Raw genomic sequence first — 24,922 nt, forward strand, 5'->3', positions numbered from 1 at the left:
ATTTGAAGAGGGGAAGTGTAATTGAAAGTAGAAGTAGTAAACTTTGTTTTTTTTATTTTTCACGGAGAGAAGAGAGAACGTGCAATCAAGTAGTCAGGTAGGCTGAGAGATAAGTATAAAAGAAAGGGTTTATACTATACACCGAAAACGTACACCCAAGAAACAAAAAAAAAAAAAAAAAAAAAAAAAAAAAAAAAAAAAAAAATAAGTAGAAAAAAGTAAGATACAGTCATAACAGGTGTGGACGAAGAAAGGTCGTTTAGAAAAAGCCACAGAAAAGGGCGGGAGGTCGATATACAGATGTACGGAGCGGAGATGGAATATCAACTTTGCGGTTCATCTGAGGGACGCCTGGGACTGGGAGCAGGCCCGTCCAGCAAATCATGCAATGAAACGACTGGCGGATAGTCAACTAGCGGTTGGATGACTCCTCTCTCGTCGACAGGTAAATGGGCCATCCCACGGCGCAGTAGCTCAGACCTCACGTTCGCGTCGGCTCGGGCCAATACCTTGAATGGCGTGTTGGGATCGTCGGACCAAAACGGCCCTGTGCTTTGAAGTCGGCGGCAGTGCCATCCTACCCAGTCTTCGTCAAAACTGTCGGCCTCGCTCACTGCGTCGGATCCTGCGTCGGAGTGATCTGCCGCTGGAGCGGTGGAAGATCCGTCATCGCCAAGTTCGAAGCTAGCAATCTCGTGGGATTCGTCCATCAAGCCCTCATCGACTTCGTCGTTGTTGGGGTCGCTTTCCGGAATGCTGCGCCCGTCATCATCTTCGCGATTGACGTCTGACGAAGGAGGAACCCCAGTAGGTACCTGTGGTTCCAGAGACGTCCTAGCCAGTGAAGGGTTTGTTTGGTTGGGAATGTCATGGACAAGGTTATGTGAGCGGGTGACTCTAGGCGTCACCTCCGTATCTTGTGGTTCCTCGACCATGCGGTAGCCTCTTTCGAATGTGTCGCGATTCGATTTGCTCCAAGAACCACGCGCGGGGCTCCGCTCCAGTCGATCAACCATCGCTTCGGACGGTGAGCTGGGAGTAGGATTATGTGGACGGGTGACTTCGATAGGTGCCAACTCCATCGCTAGTGGTTCCTCGTCCATGCGTCGGCTTTTTGCGGATGTGTCGCGACTCGGCCGTTTCAGAGGAGCTGGCGAGGGGCTCGACGTTAGTTGATCAACCGTGGCTGCAGACCGTGAGCCTGGAGTCTCAGGCCCAAAGGAGTGTGTGTGGAAGTTGGAGAATCTATCCACAAGGCTGCCGGTGAATGAAGTGTTTGTTTCATGCCGCGGGATTGCTGGAACGCCGGCGGCGGTCGAAGGATTATGCTGCGCAGCAGATATTTCAATCCCTTTCGTTGTGAGACTGCGCTTTTTGTAAGATGGCCTCAAGATGTAGGAAGCGAAGAATTCTTCATACTCCAGTGTCTTAACGTCAGCTGCCGCGCGTTGATTGAGGTAACGTTCATATTCCTGCAAGTGCATGATAACAAAATCATCCCAGAGAAACGACCTTCTGAAATGTCCTTTAGCCCGCAGAGCCTGCAATTTGGAACACAACATCGCGAAATGGTGGAAGTCGCCATTATAGTCGGGGTAGTCACTCCGAAACTTCTCGTAGACTTTCTGTGCCTCAGCGTGCTCCGCGGAGCGATTGATGTAGGTTTCTCGGCGCGAAATTACTTTGGACGCAAGCCCTTGGACAGAGTCGCCGCCTTCGCTCCACGCAATCTTTGGCCTTTTAGAAGGAGGACTTCGTTCGATGTCCATTTCAGATGCGCCTCGTTTCAACGGAGACATTCGATGCCTAGTAGGGGTAACTTGCGTGGGGCTGGGAAAGTCGGTTGATGTTCCATTTCCATCGTCAGTCTGCGTAAAAGAGGGAGCCTCTCGATATGAAGAAAATGGATTCGATGACTCTTCTGCCTGGCCCGGGGATGCAGTGATGAATACGCTCGGCTCACGGTCCCTTGGTCCGGAAGAGTTCAGCACATGGGCAGAATTCGAGGGAGTCGTGCCTGGAAATGACCACTCCCCACCGCTGAGCTGTGTCTCCATTATATTGACATCGCTGGATTCGGCAGTCCCATGCGGTTGTGTTGGATTCGACATGTCCTGGGATGTGTGATCCTTCGCCTCGTCATTGCTGCGATAGGTATTGCAAATTCGTGATTGAGAAGAGGATTTTGCGGCCTGGAACGATGGCTGCTCTGGCTGTTGCGACTCCTGGCTAGCACCGCCTGTGCTTTGAGTAAACTGACGGAATCGAACAAGATGTGCAGCAGGAGTTTCCATGACCTGCACTTGAACCTGAGTGGACAAACCCGGGAGCGATGGTTCTGAGCTGTCAATTTCTTGCTCTGATTGACTCGGGTCTACTCCCAGCGGACGGGGAACAGACGTATCCATCACCGAGTCCTCACTCATCCGGTCAAACTCAACTTGGGGTTCTTGCAGGGGAACTCGATTGTCACTGTCGTCAAGCTCAGGAAGAGACTCCCCGCTAACTTGTAGACGCAGTTCGGCAGGAAGTGCAATAGATTTGGGGGACTCTCGCACACCTCTTGGCAAAGGTTCAAGCTCCTCCTGTTCATGCGATATTTCTTGATGAACATTTGTCTGTCGTTCCTCCTCCACATCATGGGGTGGCTGATTCAACGAACCATTTCCTCCATCCCTTTTATTCATAGTTGGCCTTTGTACCGGTCTCGCCTCGGACGGGCTACTGTCCGCAGGTAGGTTCTGACCCCGCGGTGGAGATTGAGACCATTCGATCCGATCGCCGCTTGGGGTCTCATAGGCCGAGTCGGAGGAGCTGGTAGCAGCTGATGAGCTTGGACGGGATCCATGAAGCTCCAAGTTCTCCAGCTCCTTGTTCCGACGTTCTTCTGCCCGAAGACTTCTTTGCAACGCAATATCATTCCATTGCTGTAGGAGTAAAGGCGGCACGTTGGGTTGCGGATAGCCCTGGCCAGGGGCTGGTGACAGCCAGCAAAGCTTGGCCTGCTCATCTAGTAGCTTTGCCTGATCCTTGGGTATCGTAACATCTTCTTTCCGAATCTCTGTCATGCCATCCCAAGGGTCTGCATTGCTGGTAGAAATATCCGTGGGAAGGGTCTCCGCAGCTGAATCAACTTGTTCCAGAGGAACTTTCTGAACAATCCGGCTAGGGACTTCCTCTTTATTCAGTTCGTGGTCTGAATCTTTGGTATAATCTGTCAAGGCTCTCTCCTCTGTTTCAGTGTTGAAAGACGCTGTGCCACTTCCGGTCTTAGATGGTAATTCACCAGTCGTGTCGGCATCAGTTTGATCAGGTACTTTGACGGTTGCATTGCCGTTCTGGCCCGAAGGTTCAGCCACTAGGAAGCTTGCGGATAGCTCATCTATATGCCCAGCGCAACGGTTAATATTAGGCTGTTCTGTTGTCTCTTCAAGAGCAAGACGATCCCTTTTTAAGGCAACAACATTCGTCTCATTAATTTTTTTTGGTTGTGAGTCTTGCGCCGGCCTGGCAGAGGGTTTCAAGGAACCCAGAAGCATCTTCGCAGTTGCAAAGGCACCGGCAATTAGCTCCACTGGTTGCTTTGGGGGCATCTGTGACATTAACTGATTTTGGGAGTCGTTCACTCCATCCGTTTCACCGTCCTGAGACTTGATCGAATCATCGGAGCGGTCATTTACCGCACTATCTGTGCCGGCAGTCTCCCGAGACTTGGCCTTTTGAGAGGCAGATCGCATCAACTGATACACCTCGGGCTTTCTTCTGATAATCTTGCCCTGTGGCGGCCCCTTGAACCTGCTTTTGTCCCATGCGATGCTGAAACGTTTCACGTATAGATGAAGCTTGGGCTCTGAGGTGGTATATTCGAAGACAAGCTCGAAATCCAATAAGTTTATAGTAAATCCTCGCATTCCATCCTTGCTCAACGGTCGGTCAGGGTAGTCCCTACGATACTCTTCTAACGACTCCCGAGCGAGGATCGCTTGAATCTGAGTGTTCGTGTCCGTCAAATTAGGCATGGGTGATCTGTCGTCTTCCGTCCACTAGGAGCAAAGATGAACTCTTTAGTAAAGCCTGCTCAATAGGTATCGAATTCGGCTTACTTACTTTCACTATCAGAGCTGAATGTGGACTATTGTCCGCGAAACGTAGGTTACTTCCATCATCTTCTAAGTGGATTTCGCTCCTTGACCCGTTAAGGTAATATTTTAGCGATCGTTCAATTAGAGGAGCGATCCAGATCTCTGCAGAAGCCATCGTGCGGATGAGACAATTGGCTTGGGATGAAGAATATCATAGACAACATCCTAGTCCGCGGAAAATGGAGGCTTCGTCGAGGTATTATTGCAAGAAGATCACTGAAAGATCATATGGTGATGTGGAGTAGTGGTTGCTAGAATCAAACGGACGGTCTGCAGTAATACAATGCATTCCATATTAGAGCACTCCAAAGCTTGAGCAATCGCTTTCGTATAAGGATGGACTAACCATGATCTTCTAAACATGATTCACTACCTATTCAGAACAATATGATTCCCTTTCATGCTTAACGCGGTTCCACGCGATGACCGCCTAGCGGGAAACTGCACCAGCCACAAAGTGCTTCAGCCACATCCACGTCATTGGGCAGCAGAGCACATGTCTGCCCGCATCGTCGGAAAGCAACAGAAACACTACTCCGTCCATCAGTCAACAATCAACTTCCTTTACGCCACTTGACATGGCCCACGAAGTAGTCATCCTTACCTTTGGTCCCATATCCGGTCTTGATGCACATCACGTCTTGGGATGATGCTGACTCTACCACTTCCGGCTCTATGCTTACCTGACAGGCTTCACCCACTGTTGCTCCTCAGGACCACAGCGAGCTGTTCTGCAGCAGCTCACACACATGAATTTCCGAAACCTGACACATACTAGACTAGGCCGACCGTTTTCTCATATATTTGAGTGAATAACAACAGTGCTGTCGCTGCTTGGACAAAAGGAACTCAATGGCGTATCAGCAGTCTCAAGGGACGTCAAGTCCATCCGCGTCATCCATCTTCCTCCCCCTTGGGCGACGAGGTTCACGAGCCTCCGTCTCAACCCAGGCTGAACGAGAAAGTCTGAATGCAGCCCTCGACCAGATACATACGGCTGCCTATCAGTCGGATTCTCTCACCGTATTCAATGATTTCACTAGCCCTCCGGTTCCGGCATCCGCGACAGAAGAAAAGAACCTTTCAGGAGAGCTGCAAGGCGGTCTGAGTGGGTTATACAGCCGTTTCCGAACCTCTGTAGGAGGGATGCGAGACATTGTCAGCGGTGTGGGGAAGTCGTCGGACAAAGGCGCTCCTGACGGCCCAGCAATCAAGAGTCCAACGTCAGAGCGCTCGGTTTCCAAGTCCGCTGCTGATTCGACAGGTCCCATGGTCGAGGCTCAGCAGTTCAACCCAAGCTCTTCTCAGGGGTCTAGGCTGAAATCTCCAACGTCTGGCAGCTCTCAAAACGCTCATGATCTGGCTACAGGGAAAGGTTCCAAGCTGTCTTCGAAAACTGCAAGCATATCCTCCAAGGCCTCTGTTTCTGCCTCACCTGCACTTAAATCTCCTACCGTACCCTTACCGAAATCTACCAGCAATCCAGCAGCCGTAGATCCGACAGTTACTGAACTTCATGTTAGTGCTGTCAAGGAGCCCGCGCATTACTCGAGCAACACTTCCGTCAACGTATCCTCCAGCAGCGTGCAGACCATGGGCTCTGAGGGTACTGAGAGAGAGGAGAATCCTTATGTTGCTTCGATGAGTTCGTCCGGTTTCAGCGAGCGACAAACCCACTCACCAGCACTGGCGGCGAAGGCCCACAACCTGCCCAACGAAGGACATGCGGCATTAGACCCCAGCAGCAAATCGAAGCTGACGGGTCAACCATCCGACAGTACGAAGAAACTAGAGCGGCGTACTTCACATGATCTCGACCCTGCATTGCCTGCCCCGCTGCAGGTGACGAAGCATTCCATCCAGGGAGAAGTCGAGGGGACGTCATTTGCTCAAGAGAGAATCAGGTCGAACTCCGCCGCCTCTTTTAACCTCGATCGCGCCTCGGTAACTGCAAGCTCTGGGACAACCAGTGTCTCTCAATTGCCTGGTGACTGGGCTGGTTCCTTGCACGAGGCTCAGGGTCCATCTACAGGCGCAACCTCCTTGTCACTGATAGATGAGGACCCGAAATTAGGCGCATCGTCAAAGGCTCCTGCCAAAAATAAACCCAAGGACAGACCAGGTATGACCAGCCTAAGCCGCTTCTCGGCCTATGGTACGTCCAAAAATCACTCAACCGAAGCAGCGGCCGGTCCACCCGCTTTGGCGCCTATAAATACCGCTGTGGACTCTTTTCCCGGTCACAATGGACGAAGCAAACGTTCAAATGCCGGAGGTGATGGGGTTGTATCGCAACTCAGGAGCAAGCTACTCAGCAAAGAGTTTTGGATGCGCGATGAGAATGCAAAAGATTGTTTCCATTGCGGCGAAACCTTCTCCACATTTCGACGAAAGCACCACTGTCGGACGTGTGGCCAGATTTTCGACTCCAAGTGTACACTTTTGATACCAGGCGACAGGTTCGGTCAACCTGGATCGATCCGCGTTTGCAAACCCTGCGAAGCTATGATCAACGGACATGATGATGATTCGTCCGAGTTTTCAGATAGCGAACAGAGCCCCATCGTGTTAAATTCTAGGGTCTCCGAGTTAGGCTTGGGCAATTATTCCCGAATGTCTGCCGATGACGACGACTCGTCGTCTGTAATCTCTCAATCCATCGAGCACGTTATGAAGACGCCCACGATGGCGATACCAGCAACGCGACGCGCAGGGGAGGGCCATAACCGCCGTTCAGCTGTGCTTGAAATCAGCCCAGAGCGACACTTGGTGAGACCTACGTCGTCAAGATCGCTCAAGTCAACCCTGAACGGACGCCCGCACGCAATGGGCCACAAGCGTCATCACTCTCGCCAACAATACATCCGAAACTTCAAATCTTTCCACGATGACCGGGCGCCTTTCCAACGGCGGAATGTGGAAGACAACGCCATGAGAGCTCGATTGCCTGCGTTTCACAAAGATAATATTATCGATCCAGATCTAGCGCAGTATCTCTCTGACGATGCATCAAGCGGGGATGAACAACCAAATTTGCTATCTGCAGTCTCGGAGGGCTCTCTGTCGAAGAGCGGAGGCGACAGCGAAAGGACGACTTTTGGTGGCCTTTTGGCTGCCATGAAGAAAGGTCGGTCTGCTCTCGGGGAGCGAAGCGCTGCCAGCTTCATTATTTCTGGGCGTGATGGAGATGAAGGTAGTTTCAGCAGCTCAAGAGCTGTCAATCTGCCGCGCGCTTCCCGGCGGCGCAATCTTAGCGTTGCAAGCAGTATCCACCGCCATTCCCCCAGAGCGTCGAAGGACAGTGTGTCAAATCCACATGATGCCTCAAATGCCGGCCATGTCTTTCCGACAGGAGTTACACCGAGCGGATTCAAGATGACCAGGAGCTCATCTATGAGAGGAGCGGGGGCTCCCCCGGTAGAGTTGAATAAAGCTAGCCTGCAACATGTTCGCAAACTCCTTCGCCAGCTTCTGAAGGATGCTTCAGTGCCTCACTCTAACAGCTGGGAAACTGCACTTCTGCCTATACTCCTCAAAGCCGCGGATGAAGTCGATCCAGACGTCCAAAACGGGGATGACATGGACATTCGACACTATGTCAAGCTTAAAAAGATCTTGGGCGGCCGGCCGGGTGACACGTCCTACGTTTCAGGCTTAGTTTTTACCAAGAACCTCGCTCTCAAAAGCATGCCTCGGAGCATTCCACATCCGAGGATCTTAATTATCACTTTTCCGCTTGAATACGCTCGTCACCAGCAACACTTTATGAGTCTGGAGCCCGTTATTCGCCAAGAGCGAGAGTTTCTCGAAAATCTCATCAGCCGAATAGCTGCCCTGCGGCCTAATTTACTTCTGGTTGAAAAAAATGTATCTGGCTTGGCACTTGAACTGCTAGAGAGAGCCAACATTGCGACGGCTTACAATGTCAAATCGTCCGTGCTTGAAGCCGTCTCTCGGTGTACTCAAACAAGGATCATCACCTCTATGGATAAACTCGTGACAACTCCAGTGCATAGTGACTGTGGCAGCTTTGATGTCAAGACATATGTGTACAACGGTCGTAAGAAGACCTATATGTACATCTCTGGTTGTCGCAAAGAGCTTGGTTGCACAATTGTTCTTCGCGGAGGCGACCATGATGTGCTCACAAAGGTGAAAAGGATAACAGAGTTTATGGTATACGTTGTGTATAACCTGAGGCTGGAAACATGCCTGATGAGAGACGAATTCGCCCAGATTCCTATGTCGATTGAAGAAAGCGCCTCAAATGCTGCCGACGAGGCGGCCAATGTTGGGACATCATCTACGAGAATCAAATCAGACGACAAGACTGCTACCATATCGCCCTGCTCCCAAGGAGGATCGGATGAGAAAAGAAGCGATTCTGCTTCTATCGGCAACGCGACTATTACAACCGATGACCCAGAAGTGCCTGATGACGTTCCCATGCCAACTTATTATGAAGATATTGTACGAGACACTGAGACGAAAATCCTATCCGCTTCCCCTTTCGTGAAGTTTGATCCTCCTTACCTTCTCAAACGTGCTAGAGAAATGGAGCGAAGGCTGGCATATTTGAAGCGTCTTCGTGATCAAGACATCAGCTCCGAACAAGCTTCAGACGAGAAGGCCAAGTCGCAAAAGTTCATTCTCATAACACCTGAAATGGTTCACCAATCTCCTCATAATGCTCCTCCAAAAGTCAAGGAAGTTCTACATGCGGCTCATGATGCCGAATACGACAATGCCCTGCATCATTATCAGACCCAAAAGCGTCAATGGGAAGCATACATCTCCGGCGCCTCCAGTCTCTTCGACCCATACGCCCATCAGAATATAGTCGTGCTCTTTAGTCTGGTTTGCACTACCACATCTATCCCCTGCTCTGGCCCTGACCTGTTCGCCCTTGAGTACTACAACGAGCACGGTGACGATGCGATATTTGAGCCCGACTGTACTATTGGACAATATGTGGAGGACATTTGTCATAATGCAAACGCCATTTGTACAGCAAACGGCTGTGAGAAGCGGATGTTCGAACATCACCGTCAATACGTACATGGAGAGGCTCAGATAAGTGTATTTGTTCAGCCCTATCCATCAAAACTACGAGGTCTTCAGGACACGATCCTCATGTGGAGTTGCTGCAAAATTTGCGGCAACGAAACACAAGTCTTCCCCATGTCAGATAGTACCTGGAGATATTCTTTTGGGAAGTATTTGGAGCTTTCTTTCTACAGCAAGAACTTGCACGCTCGCGCCGGTGTCTGCCCCCATGACCTGCAACGCGACCATCTTCGTTTCTTCGGCTACAAAGACGTTGCTCTACGGATTCACTACGACATCATCAATTTGCTTGAAATCATCGTTCCAAGAACCAGGGTCACCTGGAAAGTGGACAACGACTTGAAATTGAGAAACGAGGTATATCTCAAGATAGAACGACGTCTGAACAGATTCATGGCCTCTGTCAAAGCACGGTTGAAGGGCATCAATGTTGATAGTGTCGTTCCAAAGTTGGCAGAAGCGTGCAAGAGCGAAATTGAGGTACTGACTAAGAAAGCCAACGAGGACCACGCCGCGTTGATCAAGCAGTTACAAGAGAAGTATATTGGCTCGCGATACTGGGAAGTGACTCCATTGAATGAAGTACTCCGCTCAGTCCAAGAAAAAGTCGTGGAATGGGATACTGCCTTTGCTGATTTTGAGAAAAACTTCTTCCCATCAGAAAAAGACATTAGGCGGCTGGCGACTTTGCAATTGAAGAAGATTTTCCTTGATAAGGACTCCTCCGTGACGTCTCTCACGTCAACTGAAGAGCCTCCGACAACCCCAACCGAGGTCGAAAGTGGTCATGACCGAGCGACTGAACACCCGCGCCCGATGCGTCGTATGACACTGTCACCCGAGAAAGCTCAGGATGTTCTCGTATCTGTGGTGGAAGAAGATTCGGGCGAAAAGAATGTCCAAGAAGCTAGCTTGTACAAGGATGAAGAGGCTCAATCGTCGGCTCCATCACCAAGCCCGGAAGAGAGAGAACCTTCCCTTCCTCCTGCAGCCGAGATAGATGCGCCGGAGGGTTTTCAGAGCCCTGAATCCAACGCTCGATTAGCTCAGTCCGAGCAGCTGCCTGCTTCAACCACGCAATTCGCAAGCAGCCAGGACATCTCGGGTGCCACGTCGGATGCCGCTGAGTCAGGTAAAGTTTTGCCAGAGCATCCCCCTACTGAGCAAGGGGACAGCCAAGGTCAAGTTCTGGGTACAGAGCCTCAAAGGCCTTCAAATATGTTACCACAACCCACACCTTCGGGAATTCCTCGGCTTGCTGAAGGGGTCGTTCGACGCACTGGAAAAGCAACATCTCCACCACTTCTCCGCGCCCAATCCCAACCATTGCAAGGTCAAAGGGACAGAGTAAAGATGGCTGTACCACTGCGTGGTTTCAGGGCAGGAGCTGCGGGCTTTGGCGGCTCAGGCAATATCTCCAGCCCAACCCCGGAACCCAAATTTAGACCCTCTGACAGAAAGTTTTCGGACCGGTTCGGCCTCACTGCTCTTAGAAATTCTCGATTAGCGCCCGGTCCATCGCTCATACCTCGGTCTGTCCCGAGTAGGAAGAAAAACACCCGTGTGTCGAACTTGGCCAAACATTTCGAACAATTGAGCCGCGAATTCGAGAAGGAGCGTCAGCGAGAAAGACAGCAACGAGCTGCCAAGGGCACACATTCTCGGGCGTACCCTTTGGCATCCTCAAAGCCGATCGTGGAAGTCTACAAGAATGTTAGAGACGCAGTTGAGGAGCGAGAGCCTTCGGGCGAAGGAGAGGACTTCATGCCTTCGACACCACGCCTTCCGCTCAATGAGTCGACCACAGAGAGCGGAGAATTGCTGGAGAGGACTTTGGAGGAGGAACCTAGGGGCGAATCCGTCTCGCAGCATTTCAACACTCAGCCATCCACGACTGAGGCTAAAAGCCGAGCAGATCACCCAACCGTCTCAGAGGGTGAAGAGGAGATACATAGCGATGAAGATCGAGCCTCAACCGAGGACCTCCACACGACTGATTCGAACGAAGAACTGGCTAAGATGTCTCCGGAGGACGAGCAGCTCGATCTCAAGGAACTCCCCAAGCATGAGCGAAGCAACCTCTTGAAAATGCTAACGAATTTTTGGTCGGAGCGCTCTGCCAGCGGTTGGGCGCCGCTCGATTACCCACTCAGCATGTCCGATCACGTGTTCGCAGATTGCGATATCATTGTGCGAGAAGATGAGCCTAGCTCCCTGGTTGCGTTCGCGCTTGACTCGAGCGATTATAAAGAAAAGCTAGCCAGTATTCAGAGACGATATGAGCAACTTGACGAAAAGAGGTCGACCTCGAGAGAGGGCTCGGACGCCATCGATGAGGCACGGGTTGAACATGCATTGCTCAGGTCTACTGGCACTCACCTCAAGTATCAATTTCAGGAAGGGCAGGCCAAGATGTTATGCAAGATATTCTATGCGGAGCAGTTCGACGCCCTGCGGAAAAAGTGTGGAGTGGCAGAGCGAATTGTGGAATCACTGTCTCGTTGCGCTAAATGGGATTCCAAAGGGGGCAAGACCAACTCTCTGTTTCTGAAGACCCTGGATGATCGGTTTATTCTGAAATCACTTTCGCCTATCGAGACACAGGCATTTCTCAAGTTTGCTCCAGCGTATTTCCAGATCATGTCTGAGGCGCTATTCCACGAGCTACCCTCTGCCATTGCAAAGATGTTCGGGTTCTACCAGGTCATCATCAAAAATCCCGCCACAGGAACAGAGTTCAACTGGTTTTTGCTCTTGATGGAAAATCTCTTCTACGATCGAGTTCCGACGCGGATCTTCGATCTCAAGGGCTCGATGAGAAATCGTAAAGTCCAGAGCACGGGGGAACGCAACGAAGTGCTTCTGGATGAGAACATGGTTGACTTCATCTATGAAACGCCACTATTCGCCAGAGAACACTCGAAGAAGCTCCTGAGCCAGAGCGTATGGAACGACACCCTCTTCTTGGGTCGCCAAAATGTTATGGACTACTCGTTGATGATTGCCATTGACGAGAGTCGGTCGGAGCTGGTGGTCGGTGTAATTGATTGCATTCGCACCTACACCTGGGACAAAAAGTTGGAATCATGGATCAAGGACCGGGGATTTGCTGGCGGAGGGAAGAATCGGCCTACTGTCACGAGTCCCAAGGAGTATAAGAGCCGATTCAGAGAGGCAATGGCTCGATATGTGCTTCAAGCACCAAGGTATGTAATTCCAGAGATTTGATTGGCAGCAATCGCTGATATCATTCTCCAGTTGCTGGCATCAACTCCAGCCAACCCAACCATACCGGAATCCGCCTGGGGGAGCCCATCTCGGCCACCTACCTCAGGCTCCTCATAACATCGATGGTGACGATGCAGATGTTGATGCCGAGTCCGGCGGTTCTTAGAGAGCCAAACTCGACGGATGTAGTGACCATGACAACCCTTACGAGCTTACGACACTTGATGTATAACTGGCATGCTACTAGAAGTTATGACTTGCATTCAATGGAGGCGTTGGCGGCCATGCACATACATAGAGGACATTTGACCATTCATTTTCAGCATGCTCTCACAGCATTGTACATTCCTTTCTGATTTGTTTCTATTGAGATATACATAAGGGATGAGCACATACACATGGAATTCTCAGCGACAGGTGACTATACTCTCACATGACTTTCCTTTTATATACAAAAGCCACCTGGCGGACAAGCAATCAAGTGTTCAGATACGAGTATGTCAAAAGTAATGTGTATACTCCAGTTAAGTCATAACTATCTGCTTCCGTTTCACCGGGCAAAAGATGACCGAACTTTCGGCAGATTTCGGGACGACCGTGGGGAGACTCGGGAATATCATTTGCCCTGAGTGTTCAGCAGCTGGATCTTTCAATTAAGATCAGTCAGAGTATCTTAATTCCTCCAGAAATTTAATCCTATACACAATCGCTCTTTCTTTACTGCTTTCTTTTGATTTTGGTTCTTATTGTGAGACTGGGATCTCTGGTCTCATGCTTCTACTCGGCTGCACTCGCCGAACCTCGGCTTCAGCTGCGCCTTCCTGTTCCTGTTCCTGACACCCGCGTGCGAGGGTCTTTTCCCCGCACCGCTCCCTCGATTCTCTTTTCCTTCTCATTCCTCTCTTGTTGCGGAAGGCCATCTCTTCGTCTGCCCTCAGTGATGAGTATTCTGAGCATTTAATGCAGCATTCGAGATTGCTACGTCCACTTGGTCTACGTGATTCTTCATCAAGCCGTGACCGGTTAACATCAACACTTACAAGCGTTGCCGCATAACTAACATATAAGGCTCTACTAACATCCTCCGTTGATTGAACAGTGATTGATTTCGTTCCCATCATATACATGAGCAATTCATTAATCCAGCATCAGGGCACACCGCCTGGATGATGGATGATCAACGCTTCAAAACAGATTCCACACCGAATAATGTCCCCCAGGGTAAGCGTCCGCTTTTGCGCATCGAAATTCAATGGTGAAAATAGCAAGCACCCCCAGGCCGCTGTGCTTCTGTCACTACTCCATGTCTTATCGTATCCACTGGCGAAACCTCGCAGGGAGAGAGATGAGTGACTGCCTGGAGTGCGCGCGATTTCATCGGTCGTCGAGACCTATCTACAAAGTCTAAGACAAGACCACCCCTTCTCGCACATGATCCGACCGCAGTCATTACGTGTTATCCACCGAAAATGGCAGTCGTGATCGGATTTACTCTTCAGCCAGGCCGAGGTTCTCCTCAGCAGGGACCACACGGACAGTGTTGGTGTGGCCCATGCCACCGCGCCAGCCCTGAACACAGACAATGTTGTCGCCCTTGTTAATGAGGCCGAGCTTGAGAGCGTGAGAAATACCCCACTTGAGGCGGCGGTCAACATCCTCCTGCCAGATCTTGACGTTGAAGTCGGGCTTCTTCTCAGGGAAGGTGAAAGGCCAGACACCACGATACAGATGGGAGTACTTGATTACACGATCAGCAACGCTCAATTGTCCGATGACGATCATGAGATTGAACTTACCCGGGCGGCCATGGGGTTGCGAGTGACCATGATGATAGGGCAGACAGGGCGGTACTTGGAAAGAAGGCGAGCAGTTTTACCACTAAAAATCGACTCTGTCAGCGGAATTCGATCAATCGAAGACGACTATCAAAACACATACCTGGTGGTCAAGACAACAATGGCACCAGCGTTGAGCTCAAGACTGGCGCTGACGGCAGCCATGGCGATAGACTCGACGGTGTTGGTGGGGCGGGGAGCAAGGTTACGCAATTCGTCAAAGACCTGGAAGTGAGGAATAGCGACCTCTGCAAGCAAGCAGGTCTCCGACATCATCTTGACAGCCTCGGTGGGGTAGTTGCCCTTGGCAGTTTCTCCGGACAACATGACACAGTCAGCGCCGTCAAGAACAGCATTGGCAACGTCCGACACCTCCGCACGGGTGGGGCGGGGGTTGTATGTCATGGACTCGAGCATCTGAGTGGCACAGATGACTGGCTTGCCCTTCATGTTACACTTGGCGATCATCATCTTCTGGGCCAGGAAGACCTTGGGGGCAGGAATCTCGATACCCAAGTCACCACGGGCGACCATGACACCATCAGTCTCCTCGAGAATCTCATCGAAGTTGTTGACACCCTGCTGGTTCTCAATCTTGGCAATAATTTGAATCTCCTTGCCCTCCTCGCCAAGGACTTCACGAATGTGACGAATGTCGCTCCCGCGACGGATAAACGAGGCGAAGATCATGTCAACCCTGTTCTTGACACCGAACTTGAGATCACTAATGTCCTTCTCGGAGAGAGCGGGAAGGTCAACGTCAGTGCCGGGCAGGTTGACACCCTTTCTGGAAGAGATGTTGCCATTGTTCAGGCACTTGACACGCAGGGTCTGGTCGTCAACAACCTCGAGCACCTCGAACGAGAGAATACCATCGTCCACATAGATCAGCTTGCCGGGTTCAATCACCTTGGTGATGTTCTTGTAGTCAAGGTACCTGCCAGAGTTCTCGTCAGCTCATCAATTCCTAAAATGAACGCTTTCGAAAGCTTTCGTTTTCCGGGGACATCGAGATCCAACAACGCATGGATATCCAATATACTCACATGTTCTTGTCGTCGCAGGCGGTAGCATACTGCTCGTCAGTGGTGATGTTGAGTTCATGGCCCGCTTTGATGGGAATGTCCTTGTCGCCAACGGTGTTTCCGGTACGGATTTCAGGTCCTTTCTGATGTAGGAGTCAGAGCTGAACGGTTTTGGGAGGCATCGCACGTCATGAAACTCACGGTGTCAAGAGCAATGGCAACAGGACGTCCGGCCTGGACACTCTCGGCCTCACGGGCGTTGTCGATGACAGATTGGTGGTACTGAACACGTCAGGGTTCTGTTCGCAGCCTATCATCCCATTGGGGCGCTGAACTCAAGACTAACCTCATACGAGCCGTGAGAAAAGTTCATGCGAACGACGTTGAGACCAGCTGTTGAAACTTGTCAGCTCATGCTATTGACAGAGATTCCTTGAGAACAAATTCCCCGCTCGTACCTTTGCGGAGAGCGTTGATCTTCTCGACGGAGTTTGTCTTGGGGCCTGCGGAGATAGCCAACGTCAGTATCATGCGATGTCAAACAATTTCTAAGAATGCAAATATTCTCAGAATAACATTGAGCAGTTCAGACATACCGATGGTGCAAATGATGGAAGTGCGACGGAAGTTCTTCGCAGGAACCATCTCCGTGTTCAGCTTGGCGTGCCACTCCAGCTTCATACGGTTGCTCAGGTGGTCAAGAGAAGAGCTGGCGGCCATCTTGAACGACTCTTCTGATGGAATTGAAGGAATGGAAAAAGGAAGGAATTGATTGAGGTGAGTGATGTGATGTTGTGAGTAGTGAGGGGAGAGAGGAGAAGATAGAAAGTTGGATTGAGATGGAAGCAGAGCAGCAGTGTCGATAAAAAAAGAGGGACCAAGACCAGAGTTGTCCCGGTGAGGGAGGGAGGGGCTCCATCTGGTCGTGCACGGGAGGGAAAATACTGTTGGCCGTCTGGCGCAGTTGGGGCAGACTAAGACTGTCTCCGGTGCCCCCGCGGGCAGGAGAAAATTATCTACGCTGTAGTTCCCAGACTGTAGACTGTAGTCTAAGTAGAATATGGATAGTTTGTTCACTGCGAGTTCTTATTAATCACATCTTTGAATTTTGATTATTATTCTTATTTATCTATCTCCAGAATGCTGTTATCAGGCCGTAACAGAAAAAAGAAATGATGCCCGGCACCCCTCATAGAGCCCTGGCAAGTCTGGAAGAGCAGTGAACATTTGTACCAAGAAAAATAAAAGTTTCAGGGCCACTAGCATAGAGGACTATTGGACTGAATGCATGATTGTGAGATACTAGCATCAGCTTCTGTTGATCGTACATATTGATAGGATCTCAGTGGATGGAGACCAGCGATTTGGACAACAATAGTAGTGGTACATAGCCTCTGCCCTGATCCCTTCTGGTTGAGAGTACTCCGGGTAACTGTAAGAGTCAAGAGCACCGAATTGACCGAGCAGATTGATTCAGTCTCTGATTGGCTGGGTTGTTTACATCTAAAGAGCTCCAGCTCGGCACTTGCCAGGCTGTTTCATGGGACCAAAGTCTCAAGCGAAGCTGCTCAGGCTAGCGAACAGCCGCTGGCGACATGACCGATGCGTACACCGGCTAGGCCACTAGTCCTCTTCTGTTTGCGTGTGCACCTGTTAGCATAATGACTAAGCATGCATAATTGACTAATGCTCGGTTGCTTACCTATGCTCCCAGCCTCACCCAGCCACCTCACTCACCGCCTGGTGGGTACTGCCAGCAAAACAACCGTTGTCAGGTGGAAGTGGAGCTAGAAAGGCCACTGAGAGTCTAAGACAGTTAGATTGTCCCCTCACGTGAGGCTATCACAGTATCACCACCTTCCCCGACTTCCGCCTGTCATTCGTACAAAGTCCTGCTCTGCTTTTTGACTGCTAGTATTGAACGTCGTTGAAGTGAATTGTACGGTTTTTCTCCTCGCTATTACTCTTGCAGATAAGCTCGGGAGGAAATCTGACGAGCTGTGTATTTGTGCGGCTCTAGTCATCATGGTATGTTTTTGTGTCGGCGTTGGGTGCCTAGCTATCTATGTACGGAGTAGCTGGGTAGCTATCCCGACGACCACTCTGAGAGTATGATGATATGCTGATTTGCGATCTGGTACAGCTGGGACGCCTAACTCACTACGCTTTTGACGCTGTGCTCTGTAAGTACTTGTCTATTCTGCAGTGAAGCAGAGGGGGAATGAACTGCTGATGGTTGCTTTCTATAGTCTCTGCCTTTCTGGCAGGCATCAAGCGCTCGACTGGTTTAACGTAAATATTCCCCGCTCTCCACATATTGTATTCACACCCCGGTCGACTCGGATGGATCCGTTTTCTCGGTTCTATGTTTGTGGAGGATGGGGTCTTGATGGACTGAAGCTAATCTGTCACCCCGCGCCCTGGTCCGGGCCGCGTGGGGTTCTCACAGCCCCAGTCTCGACTCCGACAAGATCACCAATAACAAGGACTTTAAGAAATGGATCGATAACTATCTCGGCGTCGGCGAGTGGGTCATGGATCAGTCGGTGGCTGTCCTGGCGTCCACGAGTTACTTCGAACGCAAGCGGTGATTGTGGCTCGATGGTGGTTGGTGTGGAGGGCTCAGAATCGCAGATGTACGATGGAGGGGTGACGGGCGGTCCACGATTTTGGATGTTTTTCACTGCGGCCTGTTTGCATGCTCGTTGTTGGAGTTGATGCGTCGGACATACCATACCCAACTCAGATTCTGTTGCGCTGGATTAAACATGTAAAAAGAGGGAACAATCGGGCGCGGTTTGTTTCCCGATTACCCAGCTGCGTGGCAGTTGATTCATGATTGACGATTTCTGCTTTGCATTTCCATTTGATTGAATCAGACTATGGCGTTAGGGATGCCCTTTTCTGTGTCTCTTGACTTCTGCATACATATTTCTACTCTGACAAATTCTTTTCCACGTTTCAGAAGCTGAATAACCGTAATCTCTTGCACCTCGAACCATGAATAAATGCTCACCCCTAGTGACGTGACTCAAACCACTCGGGGATTCCGAACCGTCCAGCAGATCATTTCCCATGATATGGTATGTGTTCATGGCTCTGGTGGTTTGATCATCACTTCAATCTTCTCACAACGAGACATGGTCATTTTACAAGTCGCGCGCCGGGTGACGAAGAAATAGTATGGTCTGTTCGAATCTGTGACTCAGACCAATGTCCACCTCAACTGAGCACCCTGTCTGTCAGCGAGTCAGGACAGCAATCAGAGAAGGATAGGCGAATGCATACCACATCGTAAGGTCCGTCAATCCGTGCATGTATGTTGTTGATCCTGATGTACTCCGCCCAGGGAGTATCTTTGCCAAATCAAGCGGCGAATCACGTCTGAATAAGCACATCAATGTCAAGCCGTCGGAAATATGACATGTGGCCCATAGCCTCCCAATAAAGAGCGACGCAATCAGGTGATATCAATATCAGCTGCGATGGAATAAAGGTGTCTGATGCGAGTCGAAGGTGTCAATGTATGTCCCTGCGAGAAAGCATATTGATTGAAAGCTTACCATCTCTGAACCCGAGACCTGCCACATGGCCTTTGCTCCGGACAATCCTGCATCCTCGGAACGGGGCCTCTTCCGCGACACGAACCACACCTCCTGGGCCAATGTCAGGGGCAACAAAAGATTTCTGGCCCCGAGGAACATTCGGGTCTCCTGTGAGCTTGATTGCCTCAAGGCTGCCCTTCTGAACGATTTCGTCGGGACCGAGTTCTGGTTCGTCAGAGGAGCTGGACGGTTCCTCATCCTGGTCTCGTTGTAGGAAAAGCAAAAACTCGCACCCATGAGCAGAGTAGTCACCGACCCAAATGCCCTGATACGGTTTTTCCCTCGTCGGAGTATACAGGCGGGGGTCCAGTGTAGCATAAGTCGACAGTGTTTCGCTCCGGCCGGCGGTAAACATAGGCATCCCGAGCCGGAAATGTGCCCAGCGTCGAATCCGGAACGCATGTTCTGACATATTTGCTAGACATCGCGGATGCTGGTCCCAGTCCGACCACTGGGCTTCCATATCCCGGTAGACACGATGTTCACTAGGAATGGTTGGTGGGGGCCACAGCTTGTTAGGATCTACTGGCAGGTTCGGGGGTGATTCAGAAGAGCACAACGAGAAAGCATTGAAGACATGTTGTGTTTCTATCGCCATTGGCATGCGAGTCTCGCCGTGCAAATATCGCGGCAGACGGCCTTGGTTGTTCTTCAGGAGGAGAACTGGGTCATCCAACCAAAGACTAACCTTGGGATCAAAGGGTTGGACCATGACATCCGGATTCGATTCCCAGACTTGAAATGGACGACTATGTCTTTCGGCAATAACCCGATATGCCTCAATGACTCCTCTCCTTGGATCATATCGCGCCAATATTAGGTTGCCTGTATGCTCCGTGTCCGAAAACCAGATTTTATGCTGTGGGATGAACCAGCACGGGTGGTAAGCCGCGTAGAGGTTGCGAAACGAGTCAAAAGGGCTCGGCTCGTGGATCTTGAATGGCAAATGGACATTGACCAGATCTGCCCACAGGAGATCGTTCGCTGCATGTTCGGCGAGGGAACGGCAGGCTCCTGACACTTGGGCCAGATCCGTCGCCGACAGGTACGACAGAATCTGGTGAAGCAATTCAGCAGGAAGCTGTAAAAGATTTGTCTTCGGACATTCATCAAGCTTAGAGTCTGTATCTAAGTTTTCAGGATGGTGGTGTTGCTGCTTCTGTTCATGCATGTCGGCCGCCAACTGGAGCGAGTCCTCCGAGGTATTCAAATCGCCATCCATAGATGCGATGCTTTCCGGTTGCTCTTTTGTTGGTTTATTTCCAGCGTCCGTACAAAAGTATAGGCAAATGACAGTATCAAGTATGATCCGGAAAGAAAGATGGACGAGGGCTAATGAACTAGCAATCCTGCAGGCATGGCATTTCAGGAATCGACGAGTGACATCATTTGTGCAGGAGATGGGAGAATAATTGATGGGATCAAGACGAATTGCCTCGATATACGGCTGCCGTTGCCGGGATAGATCAGCGAGGGAGAGCTCTTTTTCGGAATATCGTGATGCTTCCGATATCACTGCTCTCAGGCGTTCCCTGTACCGGGACTGGTGCGGGGGAGAAGCTGGTGTTGATCACTGCCAGTTGGTGTTACCAATAAGATAACCAGGACTCGATAAGATGATAAGCAATGGAGGACCGTGGACTCTACTGATTTCTGGTCAACTCCGACTCGTGACCCATGGTTGCCTTGAATCTACGGTGCTAGAGGTCATCATGACACGATCGCTCCACGCATATGAACAAGTAAAGGTAAAGCGGTGCTCATAGTGGACGGCTAAGATATGACTTGGATTGGACACAAACGCAAATTCTAGGCTCCAAGGTCACCTGACGGGTTGTTTACTTCTTCCAGATTGGGAAACATGGATCCATACCGACGCGTGAGGAAGGCACCAGCGAGGGTTGCTGCCTGTGCCTTCCATCTTTGGACGACTTACATATAACCCCTCGCTGCCTTGTCTCATACTTCTCTACAAGGGCTGTCTCAGATGAAGGCGTTGTTTGTTTGTTTATCTCTTGGAGGATAGATACTTCCGGAGTCATCTTCGTCTGCAATTGAAGTGAGCTGTATCACCACTTTTGACCATTTCTATCATCATTGTCGTTCTTTTCGAAGGAAGCTGTCAAAAATTTAGATAGACGTCCTGTTTGCCTCGCATAATTCCACTATCGGACCCGCAAGTGCAGAATGGCTCCCAGAATGACTCGAAGCCAGAGTCGAAAGACTTCCATTTCCAACTCTGAGACTCGTTGTCCCTCCTCGTGCAAGAGGAAAATTGAGTCTGAGGACTCTATATCCACTGAAAAAGTTGAGGGGATACCACCGTCAACCTGCAAGACTCCCCAAAGACCAAACAAGAGGGTCCGCTTCTCGGATCCCGGCCCTCGGATCCACGAACCCGACTATTCTACGGGTTTGACGCCCGCACTGCTTCGCACCTCCTTTGAGGATCAAGGGGATGCAGACCGAATGACCCGCACCCCGAGCCGACGGACGCGGCGGCGCTCTGCTCCTGTAGCACGGCCCCGTTATCTGCAGGACCTGTCATCTTCGGAGCAAGTGGTGCAGTTTACGCCCCTGCGGCAGATCCTGGATCCTCGGACGAAGCGACGACTTTGCCGTGTAGGTCTAAGTGATGAGATCAATCACATAGAGCGCGAGAAACGTGAAACCGCTTACTACGAAAAGACCATCCAGTCCTTGCTGCGCGAAAGGGATGCGTTGAAGCAGGAGCTGGAATCGGCGAAGACTATCCAAAATGAGCGTCAAGTCAGGCACATGGATGATCAACCCACGGCCATGTCGCCACGGACCAGAATCGAACGTCTGGAGGCCGAAAACGGCCGTCTTAGGGAGGAGATCTCATTCTCTTCAATCCACAATGCTGATGATCAGGATTCTTTCACCACAACCGACACAATCATCATCAATGACAGTGTATTTGACGGGGATACTATCCTTATGTCCAACTCGCCTGTCATCCGTGGTTTAGATGAAAGTCATTCCCCCGCCCCGGACAATCTTTCACTGCTGCACAATCATAATACAGCTACCGACGTTGGCACCCAAGCTTATTTGCCTGATGAGGAACAAGAAGCCGAGATACGCACACTCTCACTCGACCTAGAAGCTGCCAGGAAAGAAAAAAGGGATCTGTTCGATGCAATCCGCGCTCACTCTTCTGCATTCAATGGCACATCACTTGGTCAGCACCTCCGCCGATCCTCTCCGCCTCCGGATTTCCTAGCTCAACTTGTGCCCGCGCTCACCGAGGCTGTCAGCCGTGCCTCAGACGCTGTCGGCGCTCTGAATTCAGCCGCGGAAGAACTTTCGAGTATTGGGTTTTCGGGTACTACTGTGAACGACATCATCTCTGAGATGCGCCATTGCTTCCGTTCGGCGCGTCTCGGTCTGGAGCGCGCACTACCTGGTGAAATAGCCAATGCGGGTCTGGATGATGGAAGTGCCACATTGGCCGCGCTGGTCAACCGGGTAGAGCTGTTGGTAAAGGACCTAGACGAAGAGCGTAATTCCCACCATGGCTCGTTAGGTCGTGAAAAGGCCCTGCGTGGCCAATTCGATACCCTTTTGGCTCGGTATGAGGTCGCAACAAAGAAGATTCAGGATCTGGAAGAGTCGAGGGCAGCTTCTGCCAGCGATATGCTGCATACAAGAATGCGAATGCAGGAACTCGAACGCGAAGGAGAAGAGCAAGTCGTGAGCATTGACAGATTGAATGCAGCACTCAGCAAATATTGTGAGGAGGTCAAAGGGCTCGAGATCCTTGTGAATCAACTTGAGGCGGATAAGACCGCTTCTCAAGAGCAGCACAGCCAGCATGTGTCCCAACTTGAGGAGAAATTGGCTCACGAGAAAAAGTCACGTTCTGCGGCCGAGTCTGCTGTTGCTGAGCGGGAAGAACGTATTCGTCAGCTCGAAGGGACAGTGGAGCTGAACCGGATTCGCGCGTGCGACCTTACCGCGAAGGTTGAATCGATCGAAAAAGAGCGACGGGAAGCTATCCAAAGCTTAGAACAGAAGATAGCCGAGCAGATTGAACAGCATGAAAATGAGATCGGTCTTCTGAATGTCCGGGTCTCGGAGCTCACCACCGCGCTTGAGGCTGCCAAGTCAGAAGTAGAAAAGCTGCTTCGAAGCAACACAGGGCTGCATGAGCAGCTGCAACTAGAAATGGAGGTCAGGGACAATCTGCTGGACAAATGGGCTGCGGATCAAGCCCGGTCATTTGCTTTCATGAAAGAGACAGTCAATTCAGAGCGACGAAGGGCGAAGATCCGTGCCGCAAATTGGGAAATGAAGTCAGATGATCTTCAGTCGGACGGCATTCCTCTTCCAAGCGAGCCGATCACTCCAGTCAGTATGACCAGGTTCGTTGATGTGGAGGTTGGCAGGGGTAAGAATAGAAGGCGGCTCGACAGTGGCATTGGCATTTTGACCGAAGAAGACATTCTGAATGAAGTTGAGGACGGCGCTGATCCCCCAATGGACGTTAATCTTCTGCCGTCCGATCCAGCTCAACTATGAGCGCCGAGAGGCTCGTCGTCGCGTTTGTATCATATGCTGGCTGGCTGATTCTTGGTTCAATTGGAAAACATCCGTCTTGCAGGTATAAACCATCTTGGTTGATGTTGTCCATCTCAGACAGACTCTGTATCCATCTAGAGTAGATAGCAAAAATAGATAAGGTCGGGAGCTCCAGCTTATCGCGGAATTTCGTTCAGCGGATGACGTCGGTTGGCGTTCATCAAGAACAACAAGCTTTTAATAGAATCAAGAATATCAGTGATGATCATGCTCCAGGGAGCCATATAAGAGCGCTCAGGTTTTTAGAGCCAGTGCATTTGGCCTTTTACATACTTACACAGCGATTCATAGAAGTGTAATAACAGGATTCCTTCGGAAGAAGCAATAGACGTTCAGGATGTTAGGCAGGAACCAAGCTCACAAGTATCGACTCAAGGTCACAGCAGGAACGGAGTATAACCCGGACACCCACGACATCGTACCAGTCAACACGGACCAGACTCTACGAATCGAGAACAAGCTTGCGACAGTGAGTCTCTGCGTTCGGATCCGGAACTACACCGGTAAGCCCGCCCCATCTCTCCGCAATGCCTGGAAGCTCACGATCAGGAAATAAGGCTATCCCGACGACTCCCCCGAAACGCATCCCTACTTCTCGCACCCCCTCCACCAAAACGACCAATATTCCATCACCTTCTCCGTAGTGTTCAAGAAACCCGTCAACGGCAACGACCTGCTCTTCGGCAATGATTTCGACAGACCCATCCGGGACCGCCTCCCACCGGGCTTCAACGCCGCGCTGAAACTGGTCAAATGGACCATCGACCCGGCCATGGACGGCGACGCGTACGCGGATAAACCGTACCTGTATAGTCCCGCCGTCGCCTCGCTGAACCAGTTCCGGATCGGGGAGAAGATCGGGAAGGATGAGGAGGTGCCGACGCTGCATGATGTGGTTGTTGAGGAGGGGGCTGACGGGTCTGGGGTGGAGGAGCGCGCGCGGCGGGGCGTTCCGGAGGGTGTAGCGGAGCGGCGCAAGTTCTTCCAGAATGAGGAGGAGAGGAAGAAGTTTGTTTTTGAGACGGGGAGGGTGTATGCGGCGGATTTTGGGAATCCGTATCTGGTTTTCAATGGTTGGTTGCCTTGGGTTCGCAGGTGTCGGTTAGGTTGGTTGGCTTGGCTGACGAGGGTTAGATTTCTCGCTGCGGCTTCCTGGGTTGACGGTCCATGCGACCAAGTTTATTGATGAGAAGAATCATGACCTGCGGTATGTTTTGAAGAACAGGGAGACGGGTGAGGTTTATTTTGTTGTGCTGTTCACGCTCGTCCTGCTCGACACGGATAAAGAGCCGGAGCACAAGGAGCGCATTGAGCAGGAGATTCAGGAAAGCAGGGGGAAACATGAAGAGAATAAAGGGAAACTAGGCAAGTTTGAATGGGAGCCGGAGCCGTCAGCGGGGGATGTTGAATGATGA

At 50.9% G+C, this 24,922-nt stretch overlaps 6 protein-coding genes across 6 annotated transcripts; 3 read left to right on the plus strand and 3 right to left on the minus strand.

Moving 5' to 3' along the window:
• Nucleotides 1-323: 323 nt before the first annotated feature.
• CDV56_100103 (uncharacterized protein) lies at nucleotides 324-4,019 on the minus strand (the record flags this gene model as incomplete). Its single annotated transcript, XM_026753722.1, has 1 exon — nucleotides 324-4,019. One exon carries the CDS (start codon nucleotides 4,017-4,019, stop codon nucleotides 324-326), a length of 3,696 nt encoding a protein of 1,231 aa, XP_026612988.1.
• Nucleotides 4,020-4,994: 975 nt separating this feature from the next.
• CDV56_100960 (1-phosphatidylinositol-3-phosphate 5-kinase FAB1) lies at nucleotides 4,995-12,603 on the plus strand (the record flags this gene model as incomplete). Its single annotated transcript, XM_026754579.1, has 2 exons — nucleotides 4,995-12,415; nucleotides 12,468-12,603. 2 exons carry the CDS (start codon nucleotides 4,995-4,997, stop codon nucleotides 12,601-12,603), a joined length of 7,557 nt encoding a protein of 2,518 aa, XP_026612989.1.
• A 1,322-nt stretch (nucleotides 12,604-13,925) lies between these two features.
• Nucleotides 13,926-16,017, minus strand: CDV56_102250 (pyruvate kinase CDC19; the record flags this gene model as incomplete). Its single annotated transcript, XM_026755869.1, has 8 exons — nucleotides 13,926-14,174; nucleotides 14,234-14,315; nucleotides 14,376-15,209; nucleotides 15,319-15,440; nucleotides 15,499-15,579; nucleotides 15,644-15,690; nucleotides 15,756-15,800; nucleotides 15,894-16,017. The coding sequence occupies 8 exons, from the start codon at nucleotides 16,015-16,017 to the stop codon at nucleotides 13,926-13,928; spliced, it is 1,584 nt and encodes a 527-aa protein (XP_026612990.1).
• A 1,688-nt stretch (nucleotides 16,018-17,705) lies between these two features.
• Nucleotides 17,706-20,124, minus strand: CDV56_102730 (F-box protein; the record flags this gene model as incomplete). The annotated part of the gene is made up of 2 exons (XM_026756349.1): nucleotides 17,706-18,046; nucleotides 18,861-20,124. The coding sequence occupies 2 exons, from the start codon at nucleotides 20,122-20,124 to the stop codon at nucleotides 17,706-17,708; spliced, it is 1,605 nt and encodes a 534-aa protein (XP_026612991.1).
• Nucleotides 20,125-21,089: 965 nt separating this feature from the next.
• CDV56_103136 (uncharacterized protein) lies at nucleotides 21,090-23,447 on the plus strand (the record flags this gene model as incomplete). Its single annotated transcript, XM_026756755.1, has 1 exon — nucleotides 21,090-23,447. The coding sequence occupies one exon, from the start codon at nucleotides 21,090-21,092 to the stop codon at nucleotides 23,445-23,447; it is 2,358 nt and encodes a 785-aa protein (XP_026612992.1).
• A 397-nt stretch (nucleotides 23,448-23,844) lies between these two features.
• On the plus strand, nucleotides 23,845-24,919 carry CDV56_103436 (DUF1769 domain-containing protein; the record flags this gene model as incomplete). Its single annotated transcript, XM_026757055.1, has 3 exons — nucleotides 23,845-24,010; nucleotides 24,065-24,580; nucleotides 24,642-24,919. 3 exons carry the CDS (start codon nucleotides 23,845-23,847, stop codon nucleotides 24,917-24,919), a joined length of 960 nt encoding a protein of 319 aa, XP_026612993.1.
• Between the last annotated feature and the right edge of the window lie 3 nt (nucleotides 24,920-24,922).

The sequence above is a fragment of the Aspergillus thermomutatus genome, assembly GCF_002237265.1.
Source record: "Aspergillus thermomutatus strain HMR AF 39 chromosome Unknown NODE_146, whole genome shotgun sequence".
NCBI lineage: Eukaryota > Fungi > Ascomycota > Eurotiomycetes > Eurotiales > Aspergillaceae > Aspergillus > Aspergillus thermomutatus.